The sequence below is a fragment of the Mirounga leonina genome, unplaced genomic scaffold, assembly GCF_011800145.1.
Source record: "Mirounga leonina isolate KUSES-001 unplaced genomic scaffold, KU_Mleo_1.0 Mir_115, whole genome shotgun sequence".
In the NCBI taxonomy this organism is placed as follows: domain Eukaryota; kingdom Metazoa; phylum Chordata; class Mammalia; order Carnivora; family Phocidae; genus Mirounga; species Mirounga leonina.
This window is the reverse complement of record NW_023270268.1, coordinates 7,473,504-7,500,266: the sequence shown is the minus strand read 5'-3', so window position 1 is coordinate 7,500,266 and position 26,763 is coordinate 7,473,504. Positions and strand designations below refer to the sequence as shown.

The 26,763-nt window shown below is 41.4% G+C and overlaps 1 protein-coding gene across 3 annotated transcripts in view; it reads right to left on the bottom strand.

Annotated features, from left to right (window-relative positions):
- Nucleotides 1–26,763, bottom strand: part of WDR48 (WD repeat domain 48) — a 47,494-nt gene that overhangs the window by 5,095 nt on the left and 15,636 nt on the right. For 2 of the 3 annotated variants that reach the window (XM_034992298.1, XM_034992288.1), the window contains exons 3-17: nucleotides 25,329–25,407; nucleotides 24,359–24,441; nucleotides 24,114–24,243; nucleotides 22,177–22,265; nucleotides 21,670–21,771; nucleotides 17,375–17,599; nucleotides 15,625–15,699; nucleotides 14,425–14,527; nucleotides 13,518–13,615; nucleotides 9,178–9,285; nucleotides 8,756–8,852; nucleotides 5,783–5,878; nucleotides 3,464–3,569; nucleotides 2,460–2,547; nucleotides 36–112 (exon numbers count right to left, since the gene is read on the bottom strand). In XM_034992298.1, coding sequence (XP_034848189.1) covers nucleotides 36–112; nucleotides 2,460–2,547; nucleotides 3,464–3,569; nucleotides 5,783–5,878; nucleotides 8,756–8,852; nucleotides 9,178–9,285; nucleotides 13,518–13,615; nucleotides 14,425–14,527; nucleotides 15,625–15,699; nucleotides 17,375–17,599; nucleotides 21,670–21,771; nucleotides 22,177–22,265; nucleotides 24,114–24,243; nucleotides 24,359–24,441; nucleotides 25,329–25,407 — 1,556 coding nt within the window. The remainder of the gene's footprint in view (nucleotides 1–35; nucleotides 113–2,459; nucleotides 2,548–3,463; nucleotides 3,570–5,782; nucleotides 5,879–8,755; nucleotides 8,853–9,177; nucleotides 9,286–13,517; nucleotides 13,616–14,424; nucleotides 14,528–15,624; nucleotides 15,700–17,374; nucleotides 17,600–21,669; nucleotides 21,772–22,176; nucleotides 22,266–24,113; nucleotides 24,244–24,358; nucleotides 24,442–25,328; nucleotides 25,408–26,763) is intronic. The other variant, XM_034992306.1, reaches the window with a different exon arrangement.

Genomic DNA, 26,763 nt, shown 5'->3' with positions numbered 1-26,763 from the left:
AGATCTAGATATCACGTGACACTGCCCTTACTTACTTTTTTAAGGTTTTTGCTCCCGAAGATGCATGAGGTTGGAGGTAGAAAGGAATTTTGTTGAATTTGGGCATATTTTTCTGAAATATTAAAAGTAGAAAGGTATGATCATTTTGATTAGCTGATGAATGAAAATGACGTCAACAGAAAAACATGATTTGCAAGTTAAGTTATTTTACAATTAAAACTGACTTTCTATGAAATGTATAGTAAGCTATCAAATCATCGAGGTCGGCCTTAGTGAAAATTTATCAGAAAAGTATCATGTTTAGTTTTGAAGTAAGAGATATGTGAGACAAATGATACGTCAGTGGCAATATGAAGCTGCAGGATGCCTCTTCTCAAATAACAATTCAAGGTATTAAAGGGAAACAAATTTTAACTCTTAAAGCCCTAGAAATAAAAATCTCAATTCCACATTAAAACATTGGGGCTGATACCTAAGGGCCCAAATACAAAGTTCGGTGTCTTGAGAGAAACCCACAACATTCACTTTTTAGCAAAACCGTACACTCTAGGCTGGTAAGGCCTATCATCCAACTGAAAAGGCCACTCAGGTCCTCCCACTTTCTTTCCCTCTGAGCTCAGGTCTGAGGTTTTAAGCAAGAGTGGAAACTTCAGCCAACCACCAAGATGTCTACCAGGAAGTAAACACATACTTAGATGAAGGATAAAATTAACTGGTCATCTTTTCTCTGGGTTTTAATCCCCTCCAAGCCTCCATGTCATATCCTGTCTGGATGTCTCCTCTCAGGAATAAGCCACAGGCCTAAAGTCAGCAATGCATCCCAGGTGACTTTCACACTCAAAGGAAGTAGTGGTTTATGGGGAGCTCAGATTTAGAGAAGAGCATAGAATATCCATCAGGTGTCACACTGGCTTTAAGTTCTTGGAGGTATATCTGGGACAAAAAACACATTTTCTGAAAGTTTTAGAGGTTAAATCTCTTTTCATATGGCTTTAGGAATATATAAAACAGGTCAACAGCACATAAGAGAGTCTAGAAACAGACCCATGTGTATACACAAATTTAGTATGTGATAAAGATACCATTTCAAATTAGTAGGAAAAGGATAGATTAATCCAAAAAATTGTTTTGGCACATGGCTAACCATCTGGAGAAAGTCAGCATCCTACTTCACACCAAACAGAATAAATTCTAATAGATTACAGATCTAGACATATACAATGACCACAGACCTAGGAGAGGAGAATACATTTTTGCTACTTTGGAGCAGGAAATACTGAAGCAAGACATGAAACTCAGAGCCATAAAAGACCAATCTGATTACATAAAAATTCAAACTTTTTGCTTGGCAAAAGACACCAGCCATGAACAAAGTAAAACTTCGATTGAGAGACACAGATAATAGTCAAAGAGTTAATATTCAATATGACGAAATCCTACAAATCAGTAAGAAACACAAATTACCCAATAGAAAAATGAGTAAAAGGCAACTCACAGAAGAAATACAAATGGCCAATATGAAAATATGCTTAACCTCACTACATGTGAAAAACAACAGCCCGCATTAAGACAATGAGATATTTGCCATCTTTTAGCAAAGGCTGAAAGTACCCAGTGTCGGTGAGTGTGGAAAAACGGGCACACATACAGTGTCGGCGAGAGCTGCTATAGCTTTTGTGGGGGGCAATTTGGCAGAATCTATCAAAATTGAAAATGTGCATACCCTTTGATCCAGCAATTCCACTTCTAGGAATTTATCCTAAAAAGTACACAAAGACACATGTACAAGGATGCTCACTGAAGCATTGCTTGTAATAGAAAACACTGGAAACAACCTTAATGTCCATCAATAGGGAACCAGTTAAATAATTTACGGTACATTTATACAAAGACATACTATATAGTCATTAAAGAGGAATGACCCATACATAGACAAGGAAGGATGTCCAAGATATATTTTTAAGTGAAAAACCAAACCAAACCAAGTTGCAGAACAGTATGTATAACAGATTTTGTGCAAAATAATGAACTGTGCATGTGTGTGTGTACAATAGATGCATGCACACACAGCTCAGCAATATCTGCTTGTGTATGCACAGAAACAAGTCCTGAAGGTTGTGGCCTGATCTAGGACTAGTTATCCCCTCCAGCGAGAAGGACAGGAGTGAGTGGAAGAGAGGAATGACTGGGAAAGAGATGGGAGTTTCACTTGATTCATTTATTATTTTCTTTAATAAGCACACATTACGTTTATAACTAAATCCAACAAAGATATAAACAGACACTTAACTATTTACCAGTACTTCTTCCACAACTTTGGGACTGCAGGGAAGCAGAGGAGGGTTCCCTTTGGCAGCCTGGTTTTTACTAACGTAAGACTGTACAGTCTAAAGCTGCTCTTAATTTCCTTCGTGATTTGGACAGAACAAAAGGGCAAAGCAGGAGTGCAGGACACTTACATCCACAGTGATGTCAATCACCCATTGTGGCACCGTCTCATTAAGAAGCATCGACTCGGTCTCACCCCCGGAGTCTCGGCAGAGCAGCCTAAACATAACCCGTCAGGTCGTCAGTGACACAAGCAGCACAAATGACAAACATTAGAGGGAGGGACCCTAGAGCTCATTTGGGACGACCCCCACTTGACAGCTGCGGAAATAAAGTGCAGCCAGGCAGAACGGCTCACTTGGCTAAGAGGGGCAGCAGGTGCTAACACTCAGGCCCCCGCATACACTAGAGCTGCTTCTCGGAGTCCTCGGGTGACGACAGGAATGCTGGGTGCAGGCAAAGCACTCAAGACACGTCCCCTGCCCGGGCTGCAGTGCACGGCACAGGCCTCCACACATCACAGGGATCAGGACAGTTTTGGTCAACACACTCTCAGGAGTTTACCATAAAGGAAGAGAATTCTGAGCTTAAGGGCAAGACAAGCATTTTCCTTACTTCTGGCCCCACAGAAGACTCTACTGGGCTCTCCCCTGTGATTCCACCAGGGCCTGGCTGGCAACCTGAGGTGAAGCTAGTCCAGCTTCCTGGCAGGGCCTCATGAAGGACGGCCTCGCACCTCAGGTTGGGCACCGCTGAGCACGATTCTCAGGAGCAGCCCAGCCCATCTTGTGTGGCCAGCCTGAGGGAAGTTACCTACTCTGATGCTGTTCTAGGAGCAGGGACTTCTGGTAATTCCCTGACCCCGGCAGTCTCGTCAGGTAAGTAGAGAAAGTGACAGCTTCCTGTAGAAACCACCAGAGAAGCTGCCTTAAAGCAAAGTATTGACCTCATTTCAACACAAGAGGCTCAGCTCTCAATTAGAATGTGGTCTAACAGCATCAGACACTTAACCATCTCATGGAAATGGAACAGCTTCCAAATCCCTCACATCCCTAGAACAAGTTACCACATTTGAGTATTTCTTAGCGAATGGGATGATTTCCTAGGCAGAGTCTACAGCCCTCCATGCCCCTACCTGAACAGCGTGCGTCCTCCAGCTTCACCAAAGATCACGGGGGTGTGGGGGGGCACTTGAAAATATCCATTTCCCTTCTGTACTCGGTTCTCCTGCTCCCCATTTACTAGGAAAAGATGGACATGGTGTCAGTATCCAGAACTAGTGCTAAAAACACAGATTCTAAACATTCTGTTTCTACAGGCTTCAAACATTGCAAAGTTTTTAAAGCTAGTCTGATAAATCAGCCGGTCAGATAAAGGTAAAAAACAAATCAAAGTTAAGTTTCTATGAAGAATAAGAAGTAAAGCAACTTGTGATGTACCTTATGGGAAATGACTGTATAATTTCAGAGAATTTTAATAGAAGAGATTAACATTTGAGATTTGAAACAAAAAGAGAACTCCACTTCAGCCACAGGAAAGTCTAGGACAGTCTGTTTAAAAATCGCAACACGCATGCGTGTGCATGTGTGTAGAACACCAAGCTCAGAAAAATTCCTTGGGCCAGAAACAAAAATTGATGCTTAATGGCAGCCACAACTAATGGCAGCGGTATTGGTGAAAAATAAAATCCTCAGTGAAGTCAAAATCTCTTTTTTATTATTCTCTCTAGATTTCATTTCACTCTGCTTTCTCTGTAATCTTCTGACCAAGTACGGTTGAGCCCCACTCTAGTACCACCTTGTTCATAAAGGCATCCCTAGTGAATCTGGAAGCAACCTCACCCTCTGACCCTACAGTACTTTTGGATCCTCTCTTGTAGCAACAACCAATGCTTCCCTCTGACCTCATCATGTTCTCTCTGCTCTGAGGAGTTCTCTGCCCTACCAGAACGTCAGTCCCTACAGTATGTAGTCCATGCCCATTTATCTCTATCGACCCCGCCTACAACTCACTACAGGCCTCCGAACACCTGAGCTGCTGAGTAGAATGTACACGACTCTCAAGAGTCCCCTGGTCATGGTGCTGGTACAGCAGGTGAGCGCACAGGTGGAACAAGCAGCCATCGGGCTGGAAGGGGAGATGGGTGGGTCCTGCTCTGCCTTTACTATGGCAGTTTGATTTTAAGGATGATCTGGGGTTTCCTTACTCCCACAGCCAAAGCCCGGATGCCAGCTGTGCTGACCGTACTACTAGTTTTTGACCTTTATCGTCCACTTGGGCCTCTAAGGGCATCCTGCCTGTCATGTGCAGATGGAGAGGGATGAGCCAAGAACTGGAAACGACATGCCCACAGTGACACAGCTGATAAACGGCAGAGCCCACACTAAAACTTAGCTTTTTCAAGCCTCTGTGGAAAGACCTTTCCATTGAATTTCTCTGGCTCAGAAGCCACTGCACAATTCTGATGGGGAGGGGAGTGGGCCAGGTGACATAAAAGAAAAGCCACCACGGATGGGGTCAGTGTCCTCTCTGACAGGGACATCAGAAGAATGGCTTGCAGAGAAGCATGCCATCCTTGCACAAGAGATTTAAACTCCAAAAATCATTTCCAATGAGTCAGCCAGACCGAAGTCTCTGGCAGGAGATCCTCATCATTGTTGACCACCACAAGTGGACCATCTTCAGCAGAATCTTCAGAGAATTCAGAGAATATTCAGCAGAGTAAGGCCGTGGTAGGTGGGACCCAAGGACTCTTCAACCAGCTGCGGGTAACATATGAGCTGTGAAATTTCTTTTTTTCTCCTTTCTTCAATCAAACTGAACCAGACTTATAAATTCAAAACATGTTCTCTGCTGCTCAGAGAAAGTTACGGCCACTGCCTGTGGCACGCACAGCTTTACAATGTCCTCAGTGACATTAATTCTTACAAATACTTGTTCATTTATCCTGACACTTCTGAGTTGGAATTTGATTTTCTGAAATGTTTAGAGCCAAGATCAGGTAGAATCACCAGACTTGGTAATGTCTGTGTTTCAGGCTGACATGAACTATGATGACATAAGGACAGAAATGGCTTTCGATGTAGCTCATTAGCTGGCTCTGGAGGTAAGTCCAGCAGGGCCACAGCTACTCTTGAGAAGTATCTTTGGAAGAAGGTTGCTAAGTTGCTTGCTTTTAAGGACAAAGGTCATTTAAATATGTAGAGGTTTTTTTAATCCCTCTTGAGCAGCTTCACTGATTGAAAGTGCTCCTGGAATCTTAGTTAAGACTGGATATTCTTTGATCTGTGGAAGGGAGGGTGATAAACTGGGCACATCACAAGTTGTTTATTATGTCATGACTTAGCAAATGCTTCTTAAATGTTTCTTAAACATTCCTGGAATAACAAACACTCCAAGTATCTTAAACTTCTAAGTAATTTTAAATCAATTATCCTGATATAAAAACACGAACCATGGTTTACTTCGTTTTCTTCTTCATCCATTGGATTCACATGGGTTCTAGGCCAATATTCTAGGAGTGCCTGGAGTAAAAGTCCTCCTAAGTTCACTGCAAAGGAGTTAAATAAAATGAAAAGAAATGGAAAAGATTTATTAGCTTTAGCCTAAAAACAGAGGGAAAGGAATAAAAATTGTTTCCACATATTCTGATACTCTTTTTTTTTTTTTTTAAGATTTTATTTATTTATTTGAGAGAGAGAGAATGAGAGACAGAGAGCACGAGAGGGAAGAGGGCAGAGGGAGAAGCAGACCCCCTGCTGAGCAGGGAGCCCGATGCAGGACTCGATCCCGGGACTCCAGGATCATGACCTGAGCTGAAATCAGTCGCTTAACTGACTGAGCCACCCAGGTGCCCAATTCTTTTTTTTTTTTTTTTTTAAGATTTTATTTATTTGACAGGGCGCGAGAACACAAGCAGGGGGAGTAGTAGAAGGAGAGGGAGAAGCAGGCTCCCTGCTGAGCAGGGAGCCCCATGCGGGACTCGATCCCAGGACCCTGAGATCATGACCTGAACCGAAGGCAGATGCTTAACCATCTGAGCCACCCACACGCCCCCTGATATTAAATTCTTAACCCAATGCCAATGATGTTCAAAAGCAAGACTTGAAAGATTTTGCCACATCTATTAAAATTTATCTTCGAATGTTTAAAGAAATAATAATATGGAGCAAACAGATATTCTATCTGGTTGTTCAGATATAGATAGCCATTCTTTAAAAATGAACAAACAAAAACAGGAATTACATTCTTTAAGGAACTATTTCCATATAGAGCCACTAAAACTATATTTATATACATCAGGTATGCCTACATGCTACATTCTTAGGAGAATACCAACCAAAGATATAATCAACAAAATACAATAGACTTCTTTGAGTCTCTTCTCACAATACACAAAAATTAACTCAAAATAGATCAAAGACTTGAATGTCAGACCTGAAACCATAAAACTCCTAGAAGAAAACATAGGCAGTAAGCTCCTTGAGCTTGGTGATGATTATTTGGATCTGACACCAAAAGCAAAAATAACAAAAGTAACAGAAAAGTTAGTAGGACTACATCAAACTAAAAAGCTTCTGCACAAGGTAACATCAACAAAATGAAAAGGCAGCCTAGGGAGTGGGAGAAAATATATGCAAATCATGTATCTGATAAGGCGTTAATATCCCAAATATAGAAGGACTTCATACAACTCAACAGCAAAAGAACAAGCAATCCAATTAAAAAAATGGGCAGAAAGGGGAGCCTGGCTGGCTCAGCCAGTGGAGCGTGTGACTCCTGATTTTGGAATTTTGAGTTTGAGCCCCATGTTTAGTGTAGACATTATTTAAAAATAAAATCTTAGGGGCACCTGGGTGGCTCAGTCGTTAAGCGTCTGCCTTCGGCTCAGGTCATGATCCCAGGGTCCTGGGATTGAGCCCCGCATCAGGCTCCCTGCTCAGCGGGAAGCCTGTTTCTCCCTCTCCCACTCCCCCTGCTTGTGTTCCCTCTCTCGCTATGTTTCTCTCTGTCAAATAAATAAATAAAATCTTAAAAAAAAATAAAATAAAATAAAATCATAAAAAAAAAACATCGGTAGAAGATCTGAATTGACATTTTTCCAAAGAAGACATATAGATGGCCAAAAAGTACATGAAAAAATGCTTACCGTCACTAATTATCAGGGAAATGCGAATCAAATACACAAACTATCATCTCACACATGTTAGAATGGCTATTACCAAGAAGATAAAAAATAACAAGTGTTCATGAAAATGTGGAGAAAAGGGAACCCTCATGCACTGTTGGTGGGAATGTAAATTGGTGCAACCACTGTGGAAAACAGTATGGAGGTTCCTCAAAAAATTAAAAATAGAACTGCCATATTATCTAGCAATTCCACTTCTGGGTATTTAGCCAAAGAAAATGAAATACTAACTTGAAAAGATATATGGACCCCCATGTTCACTGCAGCCATATTTACAACAGCCAAGATAATAGAAACAACCAATGTTCATCAATGGATGAATGGATAAAGAAAAAACATGGTATGTTTGTACAATGGAATGTTATTCAACCATAAAAAAGAACAAAATCCTGCCATTTGCGATAACTTAGGTGGACTGTGAAGGCTACATGGAGTAAGTTAGGCAGAGAAAGACAAATACCATATGATCTCACTTATACGTAGAATCTCAAAAAACAAAACAAGATAAAAACCAAAAATCAAAATTCACAGATACAGAGAACAGATTGGTGGTTGCCAGAAGCAGGGGGTAGGGAAATGATGGGAGTCAAAAAGTACAAACTTCCAGTTATAACATAAATTAAGTCATGGGGATGTAGTGTACAGCATGACTATAGTTAATAATACTGTACTGCATATTTGAAAGTTGCTAAGAGAGTAGATCTTAAAAGATCTCATCACAAGGGGAAAAATGTGTAATTATGTACTGTGATGATGAATATTAACTGAACTTGTGATCATTTTGCAGTATATACAAATACTGAATCAGGTTGTACATGTGAAGATGAAACTAATATAAAGTTATGTCAATTATATCTCAATTAAAAAAAAAAAAGGAAAACAACAGAACTGTTTCCCAGCTTCACTTTTCCTACCCTAACAGATTTCCAGAAAGGTTTAAGGGTAGAGAGTGTGTTGAGTGTTCAAGTGTTAAAGCTAAACCACAGACTGTGAAAAAAATCAAGACCCCCAAAATATTTAAAATGGAATAGTATTTTCCATTTCCATGAGAGAATATATGGATTTCTTGAGAAATGATTTTAAAAACCTCTAATAAATAAAAACCTCAAATACTGTTAAAAAAATAAAAGAGCAGATAGCAAAAAACAAATCAAAACAACAACAAAAAAACCCCCAACTCAGCACAGATCCACCTTCGCTTTTGAAAGGAGGAAGGGAAGGAAGGACACTTAAACTCACGTTTTGGATCTGACCCATCAGGGCTGCTGAAGCCAGCATCTTTTGCAGAAACCCAAGCAGCAAAACAATCACTCTCATCCAAAGTAATAGTCAACATCTGTCAAAAGAAAAAACTGTTAGTGGCATTCCATTTCAATATATTCTCCAAATGAGTCTCTAAGGCCCTATTTGTACTATTTGACTGAAGAGCTAAGCCACAGATTCAGAACCAAAATGTGTTTCATGTGATTCACTGCAACTACAATTTAATTTACTGGGATACCAAAAGGCATTCTAAACTGCATTTTGCAAGTATTAACATGAAAAATTTACTGTCTTCACACTTAAAAACATAGGACTCTGTAACTAATAATACTTAATTTTGAGCTGTATCAGAAACTTTCAACTATCCCAAACGGTACAAATACCAGTTGCTAACTTACCCCTGTTTTTAAGTCTACTGAGAACCAATTTGGCACATATACCATCTTAAATCTTTTCTTAATTTCATCTTCAAAATCCACTTTGCCCAGGTCTTCAACTTTACATGCCTATACAGCAAAAAAGAAAGCATGGTAATTATCAATATTAAGTGGTAAACCGATTCTGACTTAGGTGTTCAAAATGTTACACATTTTCACACCTGTCTAAATAAAATAGAGTCTAAAAACATCCTGGACGACATCGACACCCACAAGGGCCATGCCGGCCTCTCAAATCCTTGCCAATATTCCCGCCGTAAGTGTACGGCGGTCTCCAACCTCACCATTGCTGCTACCTGGGGTTTCTTCTGTTTCCAAAGTCAGTTCTCCACCACACCCCAGTCAAATACTTACCCTCACGTTGGGCCTTGCCACCTCCCTCACTGCCCCTCAGCACAGGACTGACCTCCACTCCTCAAAATTTGAGAAGCCTTGACAAAATGCCCTTAGCTCTGTGCTACTGTTCTTCCCAGTGCGAGGAAAAAAGTGCCCTTTGTGCTGTGCTCCGGACCCCCTCACTTCTTGGGGACCTGGTACCGTCATCTACCCTCTCATGCTCTCCTGGCTTCTCCCCATGAGCAGTGAACACACTCCAATTACTCTCATCTCAAAAATACCTGAACACCAAAACAAAATCTTTGCTTCACCTTCCCATCCCTATATCCTCTCTCACTACTGCCTCTTCCTGCCCACCTCCCCAAAGTCAAACTTCACCAAAGATTGCTCCACTACCTCCCAATCACTACTCAACCCACTCTATCTGGCTTTTACTCTTAGGACTCTCTCAAGACTGTTCCCCTCCACACCATCCTCCCTATTGGTTAAGTCCCAGGCACATCACATTCCAAATTGGACGCAAACTCTCCATAGGCCAGTGCTGCTAACCACAAGCCTTTTCGGGAAATGCTTATTTAGTTCTTGAGCCGCCATTGGCTCTTGGTTTTCCGACCCCTTTTTATTATACACTTCTGTGATTTCCTCTTTTCTAACAGTTCCTGGAAGGGTGATGACTGGTTTCTTCTCTCTTCAGTACAGATGTAACCCTTGGAAACTCTGATGTTCCCATTGCTTCAGTTATAATCCACCAGCCACTGACTGCTAAGCCGGTCTCTCCGGCCCAGCTCATTTACTGGCACGTGAGGTCCCATCTACCTAGACATTCACATAAACTCAAACTCATTGTCTTGCTCAGCATGTTACCTTCCCCCATCAATCCATTTTCCCTTACATCACCCCCCCGCCATCACTTCCACTTACCAAACTATCTGACCCAGGAACCTGGGACTCACTCTGCTACTTTCTTTTGTTTTTACTTTTATTCCAGCTCTCTTATCAATAGGCCTCAATACTTCATTATCATTCTGGGTTTTTTTTTTTCCATCCTAGTCCAGATAAATATCTGATCTCTCACCTACATTAGTGTAACAGCTTCTTAACCATTATGTGCCAGCCACTACGATAAATACTTCTCCAACATCTCCTTAACCTCACCAAGAAAGAGGTGCCACTCACACTTTAGGAATAAAGACAGGTTTAGAGAGGTTCAGCATGTTCCAGAGATCATTGGCTAGTAGCTAGCAGAACCAAGATTAGCATGCAACTCTATCTCACTCTGAGCCCATGTTCCTAAATACTCTGGACTCCCTACTTCTGTTTAATGTCATGTCCATTACTCCCAATCACTTGATCTTGACACTTCAGGGTCTAGTATCTAGGTACTGAAAGCTGCTAGAGACACAAAAATGCCAATTATGGAACATGCCAGGTTACTGCCCCATCTAAGTAGAGCTACCTCCCATTCAGGCAGCAGGACTCTACCAAGGCTTTGGCTAATCTGCCCAAGAGAGAACATCAGATCCACCGGGAGAAAATCAGTCAGCCCACCCTGAAAGAGTAGCTTGGCCCAACTAGATTGTTATGTTCTGGAGAGCGTCAGGTGCTGGTCAGCATGAGGAGAAGCCCAGCCATGGGCAGAACTAGGGCCACGTCAGTGGCAGAGTAGCCAAGTTCCTGCTGACCAGGTCCTCAGGGCTGCTCTGGATGCTCCCAGTCTCCACAGCACCCCTCTCTGAAACAAACATGAGTCTTTAGTCCCCTGAGAAGTGTATCTCTAACGTAAGAAAACCCAATTGGACTTTTGGAGTTTGCTGCAATTTCATTTTCCACTCAACTACTAAAGCCTCTTGCTCTGTAACCATGCTCACCAGGCAACTGCTTCATTATGTGAAAGTGTCAGTCAGGCTAAGGTTTCTATTAAGACAGTCCTTTCTTCTCAGAAAGAAAGCTGTTTATCTTATTCTTTAGATCTAGACATTTCTTCTAACCAGGAGCCTAACCAAAACCCTAGAGCTTTTCAATTCTTCCTTATAATGTATCCAACATCTGTCTCTTCCTTGAGATCCCCAAGTCATTATGCTGAAGACACGGCCTTCCAGCTTCTTCCCCATTGCACAGACCACTGTCGCTCCAGGCATGGGATTCTTCCTGCTCCAATACAATCTAAGATTAAGATTCTTTAGGGAATAGCAAAGAAGGCCAACTGTGGGGCCTGTATTCAAGACTCTCTGGGAAATGACTTGAATGGCACCTTCTACCCTTACACCCCTATCCCCCCCAACATTCCCTCTAGTCTCCAATTACACAAAACTCAGAGTCACTGAATGAGCACTACCTTCCCTCCTGTGTCTTTGTCATTCACTCCCTCTTCCTAAAACGCCCTACCATTAGTCATCTGCTGGAATTCTTTAAGACCCTCTTCAAATGATTTCTCCACCATGAGGAAGCTCGAAGCTCACCTGATTTCTCTAGTTGTAAGTAATTGCCCTTGTCCATAAACTACCCTGTAATTTGTCTGTTTTTTGTCTGTAAGGCCTTCCCATTTCCCTACCCTTGTCCCTACCAGAAGTGATCATGGTACAGACTTTCTGTCATCTATGACTCTCAACACAGTTCTCTGCACACAATATTCATTCAATCCAGGAAATAGATGTTGAACAAATATACCAACAACACCAAGAAAAGCAAACTTTTCAATCTGCCTATAAATTTTTTTTTAAAAGATTTTATTTAGGGCGCCTGGGTGGCTCAGTCGGTTAAGCGGCTGCCTTCGGCTCAGGTCATGATCCTGGAGTCCCGGGATCGAGTCCCGCATCGGGCTCCCTGCTCGGCAGGGAGTCTGCTTCTCCCTCTGACCCTCCTCCCTCTCATGCTCTCTGTCTCTCATTCTTTCTGTCTCAAATAAATAAATAAAATCTTAAAAAAAAAAAAAGATTTTATTTATTTATTTGAGAGAAAGAGAGAATGAACAGGGAGGAGAGGGAGAAGCAGGATCCCTGCTGAGCAGGGAGCCCGATGAGAACCCTGGGATCATGACCTGAGCCCAAAGCAGATGTTTAACCAACTGAGCCACCCAGGCACCCTGCCTATAAATTGTTTACTGCTATTTAGAATGTGGTTGAATGGTTTAAAACATCTAACTATCCCACAGGGTCATCTTAACATGACAGAGTTGTAACTGATGCTCATAGTGATGTCTATAAATCCTAAGAAACGGATAAACTTATTTTGTGCACTGCAGGGATTCTCAACCTGGGGTGATTTTGTATGCTGCTGCTTCTTCCTCCCCCTAAACATTTAGCAATGTCCGGAGAGAGTTCTGGCTATCACAACTGAAGTTGGGGGTAGAAGGGAAGGTGGTTACTGGTACCTGGTGGGTAGGGGCTGGGGATGCTGCTAAACATCCTATCATACACAGGACAGATCCCACTCTACTCCACTTCCCTCAACAAAGACTTATTCAGCCCCAAATGTCAATAATGTCAAGGATGAGGAACTGTGATATATTTATTTTAAGGTAAGGCAGCATATAACAAAGCGGAATGGTTCCACTCAAGTTTTAGGTGCTTAAAAAGATAAACTATGGCCTTATCTAAATACTTGTATAAAAAAGTATCCACCCCGGGGTGCCTGGGTGGCTGAGTCGTTGGGCGTCTGCCTTAGGCTCAGGTCATGATCCCAGGGTCCTGGGATCGAGCCCCGCGTCGGGCTCCCTGCTCCGCGGGAAGCCTGCTTCTCCCTCTCCCCCACTTGTGTTCCCTCTCTCGCTGTGTCTCTCTGTCAAATAAATAAATAAAATCTTAAAAAAAAAAAAAGTATCCACCCCACCCAAAAAAAGTATTATTGCAATCTAATCTTAATGTACATAACTTATTACCTTGGTTATTTCATATATATATTTTATAATAAAAAATAAAGGGGATACATGATTCAATAACTTATATTTAATACAAAAAGTTACTTACCTTCAATACATCCCAATATGCCACATTATTATTGGTATCTTTGGTTAATATATGTCTCTTATCATTAAGAATGTGGCACTGAATAATACTCGCACCCCCTAAAGGAAAAGAACCCAATTAGCAAAACAATTCCCTGTTTAAATTCACCATATAGCAGTAATTACTCATTGGCATGTAACAACAGAAATCATACTATCCACGAGAAAGGAGAAGGTGAATCAAAAGATACACATATAGTAATATATACACGTATAAATATATCTAAGGCAGTTTAAGGCCAACCTAAGACAAACTGTCCAATTTTAAAAACAGATTATAGATGAAAAAACCCCCTCCTCCGAGGGGCTACCAGTGGAAAACTGTTAAGGGCAAACCGTTTTACCCACTGGGAAAAGCTCAAATGATGACAGGAAATCTCTGGATCAGTCCCATCTCTAACTTCTGCCTCCTGCATGGACATGCGGTTCTAAAGACACCAGCATGGACACGGAACTGCAGCTGAATGCACCGCTCAGCATTCTACTCCTCACCTGAGCCTTCAAGTCAGAGCTGCCACTTCCCGCTGGAGCACAGAGAAGTCAGGGACCAGATCGGACTTGTTCTGCCTTGTGCCAAAAGACAACATTCAACCCTACATATTTTACAAAGTGGTTCTTGGCTCGACCCAGACTATGACTATTCTGATGCTGGGAAAAAAAGATTACCTCAAGAAACTCCCCTTTCAAAAGTCACTAAATAGCATTTTAAAAATATTTTTCTTCTATTAAAAATAAACCAACACACTGTGTCTTCTGTTGCCATCAGAATTACATTTAAAGGAAGGTCACTTCCTTTATTTTTGTCAGTCTCTTAGTAACGATAATTAACCTCGGTAAAAGGTATAATACCTTCCACCTTCCTTACTCACCTTTAATAACCTGGTCAGGCTGCGTACAAAGGGGTGTTATAGGGTTTGTACAGTCATTGTCATAATCTCCGGAGGCTCTAAAATTATGAATTCCCTTCAAGGTCTAAAGGAACAAAATTCATTTTTTAATCATTTTATGCTTTCTAAGTTTTGCCAATCTGTTTAAAGTGGCAAGAAAAACAAAGAACAAATGAGAAAAACCAAAACAATAACATCAACCAAAGAAAATTTAATCATAAACTTCAATAATCTACCATGATTTCAAGAAACAAAACAAGGATTAAGAAGGGAATATTAATACTGTCTTTTTGGAGGGAAAAGTAGGCACTCTTCCAGGTAAAGCTATGTTGATCTCACATTGGCACGATGAAATTTAGACAAGATAGCTAACATTTTTTACAAGTACCGAGAAAGCCCACTTGACTGAGGTATAAACAGAAATAAATGGAAACACTCTCTCTTTTGTTATCCACATATAGTCTGGTAAGCAAGAAAACGTAAATCTTCTTTAATTAACATTTAAGAATTAAAGCACTTTTAATGACTTTTCTCTTCTTATCCTCTATTTCTATCCCTGTTCTTCATGCTATGAGGAAAAAAGAAATGAATTTGAAAGCACAATTTTTCTATTTTCTCTTACACTTGGAAAAACAGAAACCTAACAAGTGTCCCTGCAAGTTGGTACAGGTATTCCCTGCTATCCAAAAGTAAAGCGTTCATATGAAGCCTTTTATAAGCTGAGATGGTGTAAAGACAAAAAAACAATCACCATTTTATAAAAGCAAAAATTCCCTTCTGATTTCTTTTGGTTAGAGAAAATGGGTAATAAATAATGGCGCAAAGCAAACTTTTGGATATCTGGGGAAACTTGGACCAGGGCTGCCTGTTTTCAAATGCAGTTTTGTGAGCTCAGACGCTGTACTAACATTTATTGGTTTATCAGGGAACAGTGCCTATTCTAAGCACATCAAATGTCTATCTTGGCTCCTGACAAAGAAGTCAGATGCTTCATCTTGACTATTATCGTAATTTTAGTACAATCTTTAGGATCACTCACAGAGGCTTTCAGATTTTTGCCACTGTTCGAAAGCATGCTGAGTGTCAGGTTCATCCCGAGCATTTGCTACTGGTATCTGGCAGGTCTGTGATAACAAACCACATGTTTACAAACCTTTGCCAGGGATATGGCGGTTCGCTTACCCATTTATTTACTGTAGACTTAGTCGAGGCAACCCAGATTGCGGGAGGGGGATCAGCTGATCTATCAAGCTCCATCTGAAAACAAAGCACAAAAACACTGCTCTGTGGAATGCTGACTCTCCTGAGCTGCCAGGACTAGCTACATATTATTAAATATCAACTCCTTCATTTGATGTTTGTATGCTGACTGTACTGTGGCATGCGTTAAAAGCTAGGGTTGCACAAAATGAGGGAGTGTCTTTGCTAAAGGAGAACGGCCTTTTACGAGTGTAATAGGAGTGACTTCTCCCCAAAAACAGCGGCTGAAAGTTTCAGCGTGATTTTAAATTAAATAGTTAAGGGATCCAAATGGGTATAGTCAAAAGGGTGACTTAGCATAATTTTGTTTTTGTTACTCTTTTGTTTTTTCTTTTTTAATAACAAGGAAATTAGGTGTCTTTTTCTCTCTGAAAATGTTTGTAGTAAAAAAACATTCTAACATAGCAAAAGTGAAAAGTACCCACGTAATTCACCTCCCTCATCTAAGAATAGTACACCGGCAAACAGTTTACCGTGTGCCTTCTGTATTTTTAAAAACAGTTTACATATAGAAATATGTCCCTACAGCCATGTATATAGATGGCACGCACATGAAATCACTCTATGGTCAGTCATCCACTATTCTTCCTGTGCCAGGAAACTGAAGGTTGGAAGTCATGGGATAGGCTGGACTCCTAGCAAGTAGGAATCCTCTTCAGTTCAAAGTTACGTTTCTTTCAACACGCAGTTATGCTGTCACTAAATTCTTTGAGCTTGTTCCTCCACAGTCAAGAGATCCTGGCAGCTGCAGGACTCACACACAGTGCTTCTGCCCCCTGAACACAGGCTCTAATTCCAGCCTCAACCCCCTTGCTCCCCTAGGATTATTGGTTTTGTCCTCTGGGGGGCGCCACCTATTTTAAAGAGCCATACTCGGCCAGGATGTGTGCGCTCCTAGGCCACAGGAATCCCCTCAAGTGTCTCCTTTGACTTCTATTCCCTTTTTCAGCCCTTCCTCTTATACTGTGGCCTGGGTTTCAGATGTCACTTAGATTCGTGGGTATTTGCAGTTCTGTTTCTTGCTTTTCTAGTTGTTTTTGGATGATTTTTGTGAAAATGAAGTAGTGCTGTCTTTATGCCTCCATTTTAAATCTGGAAAGCTCTTCACTATGGTCTCAATGTGTAATTCTGAGATCATCAGGGAGGCCGAACATCTTGTCATATGATGATACGGCCATTTAGCAGTCCAGGCTTCACTTTCAGCAGGTGTCAGTATGGATGGCTTCTCAAGTACCCTTTCACCCACACAGCAGATGCTGATTAGCAATCAGGACTACTCTGAGGCAGTCATGGTTTGGAGTATGAACTGGCTTGTTCTCTCTTCTTCTGGAGCAACTCTTCCACAACCTCCTTCTTGAGGCATTGGACACATTTGTGCTTTGGTGTTGTCTGCTTACAGATACCTGAACTCGTCACATTCCTCCACTAAGGAGAGGTTAGGAAAGCCAACTGAGCTCAGGAGCAACGTGGGGAAATTGCACTAGGATTCGCCAGTGGGACAGCTACGTGTCACTGAGGTACCCAAAAAGTCACAATTTCTTCTACAAGTGACTAATGAAAATTAAAATATGTTTTTACAATCCCATAGCTGATTCCTGTTTTAATACAGATTTTGCCGGATTTGGCTAGCACATGGAACAATCTTAACCACAAAACTAAATTTAGGACACACCTTGAGAACTGGTGCTTTTTCTTCACAAATTAGTACCCGAATGTCAGGGTTTCTCAGGTCTGTACAATAAATCTTTCTGTCCCTTCCTCCAGAATACACATGTGTGAAGGCGTCATTGACTTGCAGAGCCCAAACACCTTCATCATGGACTCGGTACGTTGCTATACATCTCTGCTGGCCAAGGGACCAAAGGCGAATTGTCCCATCAGAACTGCCGGAAAGGCACTGAAAACAGAGAAAGTTAAAGTTAGAAAAAGTTCTGGCTGGGAAAGTTCCTGCTTTGCTGTGCTCTGCACTCGGTGCCTCTCCTGCCTCTACACTGTCAAACACCCACCTCTGACATCCTGTATTTCTGCCTCCAATAAAGACCTCTGATAAACATGCACCACAGGCTGAAAATGACCGAAGGCAACAGTACATGCTCAAGCAGGGGAAACTTCTGAGCAAAACTGCCTTTCTCCTCTCCTACCTGGCCACATGCAGAGTCGGCATCCCTTGGGAACTTGTTAAAAATGCAGATTCCTGGTCCAATTCCAAACCTAATGAGGCAGAAACTCTGGTAGGGTCTATCAGTCTGTGTTTTGATAGGCTCTCCAGGTCATTCTGTACACTACGGTTGACGAGATTTGCACTAGGCCAGCAGGTCTTTTGGAGCCCTAGGTCACACCTCTGTCTCACCTCTCCCTCACTGCAATGCGCTCCTAATGGCCTGCCAGGTCTCTGGCATTCTACCAACAGGAGTCAGAAGCAAAATCTAGTCCCGGGCTTACCACTCAGTCTTTGTGACCTTACAGACTTCCCATCTGAGCCTCAAGTTCAACATCTATTAATATAAAATGTGGACTTCCAGCATTCAAAGTTAACATTAGCAATTCTGATGCTTTGTAAAGGCTCAGGAGCATCAACTACATAGAAGTTGCTGGCACACAAACTAGGGCTGAGCACACTGTGACTCCGACAGAAAGAGGCTGAATTGGGCACACTACATTCACATTCAGCATGCCCGGGGTTCACTACCAGTTACTGTGGTGACTTGCAGAAGAGAATAAAAACTTACTTCTTTGGGGAAAAAATGGCCTCAAGAAGCAGCAGCTGCTAGTGCTGGCGTAAGAAATTAAGTAGGCAAAGAGCTTCAAAGAAGAGAAGATAGTTGTGGGCTTGGAGATTTAGAAAGTGTCTGAATAGATGAGACCTTAAGGAATATTAAGATTTATTGGCGTGCCTGTGACTGGAAGGGGCCTTTCGAACTCTGGATGTGTTTAGTTAAATGCACACCCACTAGGACACTCCCCCATAAGTTGCCAGGAGCATCAGTGTTTTAATCCCCTATTCTAACTGGTTTACAAGGCAACCAAGAGCCTAACCAACAACGAAACTGTCCAGAGGAAGTTACAAGCAGACCTCCAACATGCCTGTGAGAGGACCCATACAATCTGATGGAGAGAGCAAGGAAGGGCTCCCCTGTCCAGGAAGAGCTGCTACTCTGAGGTGGCAAAGCTGTTAGTGTAGCTTTGATCCCTCAGATCCTAGGCCATGTATCTACAGGGAGTAAGATCTGACAACTTCAGGATAAGGAAAGCTAAGGTGATAGGTTGAAGTTCTCACAGCCTAGGCAACTTGCAGCAAGGGAAGAGATAAGTCCCAAACCCAAAGCGTACAGCTGAAAGATGAGAGAACAGAGCTGTATCAACTCTGATATTGAACATAAAATAATCTCTGATGGTAAATGTACTCGATGGCCGCTAAAAGGCAGGCCCCCAAGTAGACAACAATTACTTTTAAAGTACAATGCTGGCGAACTTCTTTGCAGCGTTTGGTAGTATGGTTGAAGGATGTGCCTATTTAATAGGAATTCTAGTGCCTGCTACCCTGCAGGAGCTAGAGTAATCATCAGACATTTCCCACTACCTCCACCCTTCCACTGGATAAACGTGAAGACCCTGTCACTAGGAGGTAATTCTTGGGACTAGGACAGAAGGACCTGAATGGTTCTACTACATTAGACTTAGAGGCACAGACTCTACAGCCCTGATCAGGTGGCTGCGCTTTTGCCAAATAGAAACGAGGGGGGCCAGTGTATTGAGGCCAGGCCGCTGTTGACCAACATAAGTGTTTCTGGGATGGTCACTCATATGCAATTGTAACTGCAATAGACAGCAGCCAAGTGGGCAAGGTAAGTCAGTGCAAGGAGTGGCCTGATGCTTAAAGACCCCTTGACTTTTAGCTAGGTTCGGCAGGACTTCAATTATAGGAAAACCCTGTGAGGGACACACGAGGATGTCGCTCACTCAAACCAAGATGGCAAATTGTCCCAGTTCCTCAAGCAATTGCCTGAGCAAGTACAAGGGATGAAATGTCAGGTGGCTCAGCCCAGTAATGGTGGCACCAATCAAAACAACTGCTGTGGCGACAGACCTCAAATAGTATGATTTGCTAAGTAACAACAACACAACAAAGGAAGGGGCTGTCTATGGGATTCGCTGGCCTGTTACACATATCTTATCACAAGTCTCTGACTCATGATGCCACCAGAGATCCTACATTAGAAGCTTGCAGGGCAACTCTGCGGGATGCAGTACATGCTCTGGTCCAGTAACTGTTAACTATTTCTCTCGTATATTACAAGAGTTTGAGAATCAGTACCTAAAGGTTTCTTTTTTCCTCCTTTGGCCCAAACAAGTAGTTACTGTTGCTGTTTTGTTGATCAATTCCCTAATATAAGTGTAGTTGGGGGTTAAGTTTACATTTCGCCTCTAGCTGCCAAGAAGGAAAATGGATGGAGGAGGAACTCGAGGAGGATGGTATCTGCCTAATTATGCGCTCTACCGCCCAAGGGCAGCCTTTCAAGCGGTCTGCTTAGAGTAGGTGCAGCTGACTTTACATGAAGTACATCTGTAACCATACGTGCTACTTAAATTGTCTTAGGTAAAAGCGCGTTCATGACTACATAGAGAGGAAACAAGGCAAGGAGTATAGTAGCAGGAGGAGCTTTAGAAAGTCTGCCAAGCCCACAGCCTCCTTCTGAAAACCATCTTGTCCACAGCCCCCTATTTCAGGGCAGTCCCATGAAGACCAGAGGATGCAGTCAAATCCTGAACGAAGCCCACAGAACAAGGCCGGTGCAGCCATCTCAAGTGCAGCCCAGCAGCTACCCTGCAAAACAGTGAGGAGCTGACCAAACTGGGCTTCTCAGACTCCCAGGAAAATGGAGCTGTAAAGGAACTCAAGGGCACTGGAGAATGCCATGGCCTACAGACAAGAATATACTTACTACTTCTAATCTTCTTACCAACTATACAAACTAAATATTATGGTCCCTGCTTTGCAGATGAGTCAACTAAGGACTAGTAACGTGAAGTTCTCTCAAGGCCACAGAGTACATTAACACTGAGATCCTTCCACATCTCCAAAGACCTCCATGGGCATCTTCAAGCCTCTCTTTGCCTGGTTCTGAAGATGAGTTCCTGGTTTTGGCTAGTTTTCCAAACCTTCCTCTCACCCCTGGAGACAAAGGTTTCTCTAATTCACGTGTGAGGCAGTTTCTATAACGTAATTTCCACAGAAGTGATGGCGCCTCTCATCGCACCACCTCCCTACTCTCCCTTTCCTAACCCGCTCGCAATCAATTCCAGTTAGCTCTGGGCTTCTCCTTGGCCCATGAGAAAACATGGCTGGGGGAGGTAGGGGTACAAGGTAGAGGTGGGTCTTAACTGAAAATGGTGCTCAGTTTTTGTTTTTATTATCTATATTGATGAAACATCATTTTCCCACTGCTACAGAACAAATCGAATTATGTACCCAACCAGTACATGTTCAAACATTACCAAAATGTTTTTCTTTGAAATGCTGACTCTTAAGTATTATGTCAGATAACTAAATTTATAAACTGTATCTATACAGTCAAATGACAGGATTTGCCCAAAGTCAAACCCACTGTCAGGAAATTTCCCCTTAATTCACTAGCACAAAGCATTCAATGACAAAACTTCCTTCTGCTTTACACAAAGTGACATTTTAAATTATTGTTATCCTATACACATCATAACTGCATATACTTGTTGGCATTCGAATTATTCTGAGGGAACTTTTTGTTTGGCCTTTATTTAGAAGTGATGCAAACAGAGTAATTTCAAAATTACATACAATTGAGTATTTTAAGGATTTAAAAGCAGACCACGGTTTATAATATGTGTGGCTTTGGGTTGAAATCAACCTAGGCAACAAAGCGGGGAAGTTTCTGGTGCATGAAATTTTGGACAAGGTTATTAGGTAAACGTGCACACGCAAGTGCATACCTGTGTACCATCTCTGTTCAACAGCAGTGCTTTGACATTGTCTGTGTGTCCTTTCAGCTTCATTAGTTTTGCACATGTTCTTGGATCCCATACCCTTAAAACCTGTGTATTTTAACAAAATATTACACAAACTAAGTGTATATATATATATATATATGAACAAATTTCAATAATAAATGATTTAGAAGTTAAATGACAACCATTACATTCTGAGAAGGAAATATTGTTCTGCCAGTGGACACTGTCTGAGGCCCCCAATCTTTTCAAGTAGGAGGAAGCCCTTCTAATGTCAAAACACAAATAGGCCTCCTACACCCATCCACCCCACCCCCATCACCACACGCGGCAGTAATTATATAGTTATATTCTCGTTTGTTCAAATAAAACCTTTCCCTCAGCATCCACCAAGCAAAACCATGGTCTGTATATTTAGTAATTACACAGATCAAATTATTTTGGTGTCTTTGTTTTCCAGTGTTAAGATATACCCGTTAAGCTCCCCCTTACCTTCTCAGTGGACCCTGATACAATGATTGTTCCCAGTTGATTCATTGCCAGGCTATAAATGGAATCTTTGTTCCCACTTAAAGAAGAAGCTATTAGAGATAAAGGAAGCTAAACGTTAACAAAATCATCAGCTGTTCAGCAGCTAGTCAGCAAAAATTGTAAGTTCAGTTATTCGGTTTAGAAAATCTTATCTTTGTGAGTGCTCCAAGGAAAAGAAGTCTAGTGATGATGGAGGTCATTCTAAACAAGACCGTTACCAAAATTTACATCTTTTCTAGATTTGAGCATACACAAGTGCTCAATAAATATTTGCTAAATTGAATTGCACTGCCATTTAAAAACTATCCACATAAGTAATGTATTTTCAAAGATATACTTGTGCCAATAAATATGAAAAATATGTCCAAACTCACTATTTTCAAGGAAACACAAATCAAAGCAAAAAATATTATTTTCACCCACCAATTCAGATTTTCAATGAGGTAATAATTCTCAAAAGACAGTTCAACGGTACTCTTATACATTACTTGTGGGATAAGTACAATTTGTTGGCACAGCTCTTGGAAGGACATTAGGCAATGTGTAGCAAGAATCATGTTCATGCTCTTTGATTCAGAACTCAGTTTCACTGAGGTGAAAAAAGTTGCATACAAAACTGTCTATACAGTATGATCCTAATTTTCAATAAAAAATATAAACAAACATACTAAGAAGTTATGAGTGAAGCAGTTAATATATTCGTATATTTAGAAAACGATTGTAGTAAGTACTCAATAAATGTTAGCAATTAGTGTTTCTATAATCATAAATCAACCTGTGTGGTAACCTCTTTAAACAATTCTAAGCAAGATGTATCTGTTGCAGAATCTGTAACCATAAGCCTGGTCTCTGACCTTGGAACAATCCTGACTTCTTTTGCTTTGTTCCCTCCTGTTAGTGTCTCTTTGAGGCAGACCCTACATCTAGAGAGACCCAATGTGTGTCATGACAGCCCTCAGCAGGGACCAGTTGCTGAATCACTACAATAATGCACTGGTGAAAAATCAAAGAGAACAGAGGAGGGTAGTGTTTAGAGCTTTGCATATTTCCTGGGGAAAGGGCAGAATAGTCAAGAAATTATAAACATCAGTCTCCTAATGTGCCCTTCCTGGCACATCCTAGATTATATTACGACTGTTTTGGCTATGTCAATGTGAGTATTCCACAGTTATGACAAATTGGACCTATATGTAGGGATCTAGATAGTTCAGATTCTGAACACAGACTTTCTAGCCTAGAGGACTCTAGTAGGGTGAGCCAACTGTGAGGCCGAGTCTCAAATCTAGATTTGTTTGGGTCTAACCTGGTAATCTGAGATGTCTTAGTTGGTGAGGCACCTGCGCTATTAACCTACTGTGAATGTCTGAATTGCCTCCAGGGGCACCCAACCTCTCTGAACTCTTTCGAAACTGGCTGGATTGTTTAGGGCGGCTCTGAAAGGGTGCCACAAAATCAGTATTGGAGGACTTTTCTGTCTTTCCTTTGGGTATTCTCCATCTTGGCCATCAACTCAAGGGCTCATAAGACATAGTAACACTTTTAAGAGTCAGAAACTGCCTGCTTTGTCAGGGCCAGGCAATGCTGTGGGAGGTACAAAGTGGTGATAAGACACACTCCCCTGCCCTGAAGGAACTTACACTTTAGCTAGGGAGCTAAGACATGCACACGGACAAAAATAACCAGGTTACACCTGAAGAAGTTACCATTTTTAGACTGCAGTGACGAACTAGCTCCTTGTTGTTCAATCATACTCTTGGGAGCTAGAACAGTGTAGGTAGAAGCACTCTCAAAATATGAAGCACTGCCTCGATGCAAACCTATCAAAGATGTTTCATAAACCATTCTTTATTTATATCAACTTGAATTACTTTTAAAGAAGTTTTTTTCAAACACCTTACTTGTGACAGTGTTATTTGAGGCAGTCAATGCTGTTAAAGTATTCACATCCCAAAGGAATATTTGTCTGTCCAACCCAGCCGAAGCTACCAGTTCTTTATCCTTGGCATATGCTAAGGCCTTTACATAATCCTGTAACAGAACACACATACAATGATCTACTAGATCAGTAAGAAAATGAGCCACATAAAGTAGCGAGATCTCAATATTATACTAGAGACACCAAAAATTACGTTTGTTGTTTTACCTTATGTGTCCTTAGTGTTGACATGCAAAATCCCTTATGTGCATTCCACACTTTCACTGTCGTGTCAGAAGAAGCAGATATTACTAGAAGATGCAAAGAATAAACAAACTCGAGTAGTAAGACTTCACCATTTTAAAGACTTATAACAATGCAACACACTTTCAAACTAATGTTCATAGACACACATATATTCTTGAATATTTATAGTATTCTTAAGTCAAGTATCTGTTAATGTTCACACACACACACACACACTTACACACAATCTAAAAGCTTTTCCTAGAACCTATTGTATTTTGTCTCAAATATGTATTTATTTATTTAGATTTTATTTTTATTTATTTGAGAGAGAGAGAGCACGAGCAGGGGGAGGTGCAGAGGGAGAAGCAGACTCCCTGCTGGGCCGGGAGCCTGACTCGGGGCTTGATCCCAGGACCCTGGGATCATGACCTGAGCCGAAGGCAGACACTTAACCGACTGAGCCACCCAGGCGCCCCTCAAATATTTTTTTAAATAGGCAGAGCAAACTTTTTTTAATGTTCCAGTTGAAGGAGCAACTAATCTGATGGAGAAAAATTTCTCTAACACAGACTGCAAAACCAAGAAATGGATCTTACCATAATAAGAACGAAAAAAGACATTAATAAAGCTAAAAGAATACATATTGTTATGAGTCTATTTATATATAGTTCGAATGCAGGCAAAACTAATCTACAGTGTTTAGAAGACAGGAAAGCAGTTATCTTGGGGCATAAGGGAGTTACTGAAAGGACAGTCCAAGGGGGCTTCTTGTAATCTGTATGTAGACATGGGTGTTCACCTTATAAAACTTACTAAGCTGTGTTCTCAAGGTGTGTGTGCTTTTGTTTGTATACGAAACTTCAATTAAAAAAAAGTACATAAAAAATGAAAAGCATATCAAATTGAATAAAAAACTTCCAGAAGCCCAATAATCCAAAGAAGTACTTACAAGTTTTCCCATTACAACAAAGTACAATGTCGTTTACCCAATCGGTATGGTGTTCCATAGATGCTATATATGGATCTTGCTAAAATTAAAAGAAAAATTGTAAGGTCATCAGTTTACATTAGAGAATGAAATATATTATAAATTATAGATATGTCTTCATTCTTCAATTAATGTGACACACTGCTCTCAGGTCTTAAAACTGACAACTGAATTCAGAGTAGAATGAATGAATTTATTTAAGAGAGAGAGAATGCGCACGCGCCCATGTGTATGAATGCATACTGAGCGAGTGGGAAGGGGCAGAGAGAGAGTCTTAAGCAAACTCCACGCACATAGCGGAGCCCAATGCGGGGCTTGATCTCACAACCCTGAGATAATGACCTGAGCCCAAATCAAGAGTCCGATGCTTAACCGACTGAGCCACCCAGGCACCCCCAGAGTAGAATTTCATCAAACAGTTGGTGCTTCCATATAACAGATGTAAACAGAAGTTTTGTTTTAGGAGTTTTATTACTGATGAAAGCCTAGGTTTCTAGGACAAATGCTTAATTTTTGTCTTAAGTTAGCAAAGACAACAAGATCTGGGCGAGGCACTGCATATGACACAGAGTGCTGCAGGCGGGGGTTTCCTAGGAAGGACAGGATGTGAGCAGATCTACAGGCTTGAGGGATTTGGATCAGGGGTGGTAAAGGCTCACAGCAGACAGCAGACCCAGAAATGAAGATGTGGCTGAACGAGAGTAGTGAGGAGCCCAGCCTGACTGCAGAAGGAGATGAACATTTTTGCTCTTAACCCCCCTACTAAGGTTTTTACCTTCTGAACTAAATGTTTTCCTCATGATATCTACAGTCCTTCAGAGAAGAACTGGAAGCCCAAAGTTAAAGGAGTACTAGCCCTGCCACTGTATTGATTCAGTAACTTGAGATTCTTCCATTCTTCTCTCTTGGCTTAATTACCAGGAGAGGCCTTTTAAAGAGCATTTAGTTATATCCTACACCCAACACAGGCAAGTTCAAGACTCTTCAAGGCTGAAGAGAACAGCTCTCTCTACAAGTTTATTTGAGAAATGATGCTACTTAGTCTTGTCATGAAATGAAGACCGGAATAAAGATGTCTAAGGGAAGGATAGGTAGCTTTCTAGATTCTTTCAGGCTTAAGTTCTGTGTTTTCCTTAATTTATTTGAAATACTGTTAATTCCTAGAAGGTGACATTCCAATTCAAATGTGAGTTCCAAGAAGTATTTCAAAGCCATAGTATTCTTAGTTTCCATTTTTTTTGATACTGGGCCCACCACTATTTCCATTGGTTAAAAAATTTAAAGCCCACTGGACCAAAGTCCATTTGAAGAAACATTATCCAGCAACTGTGCAGAATAGTGGCTCTTTTTTAGACTGAACATCAGACTTGCACAACTTGCTAGAGACAGAGACTTT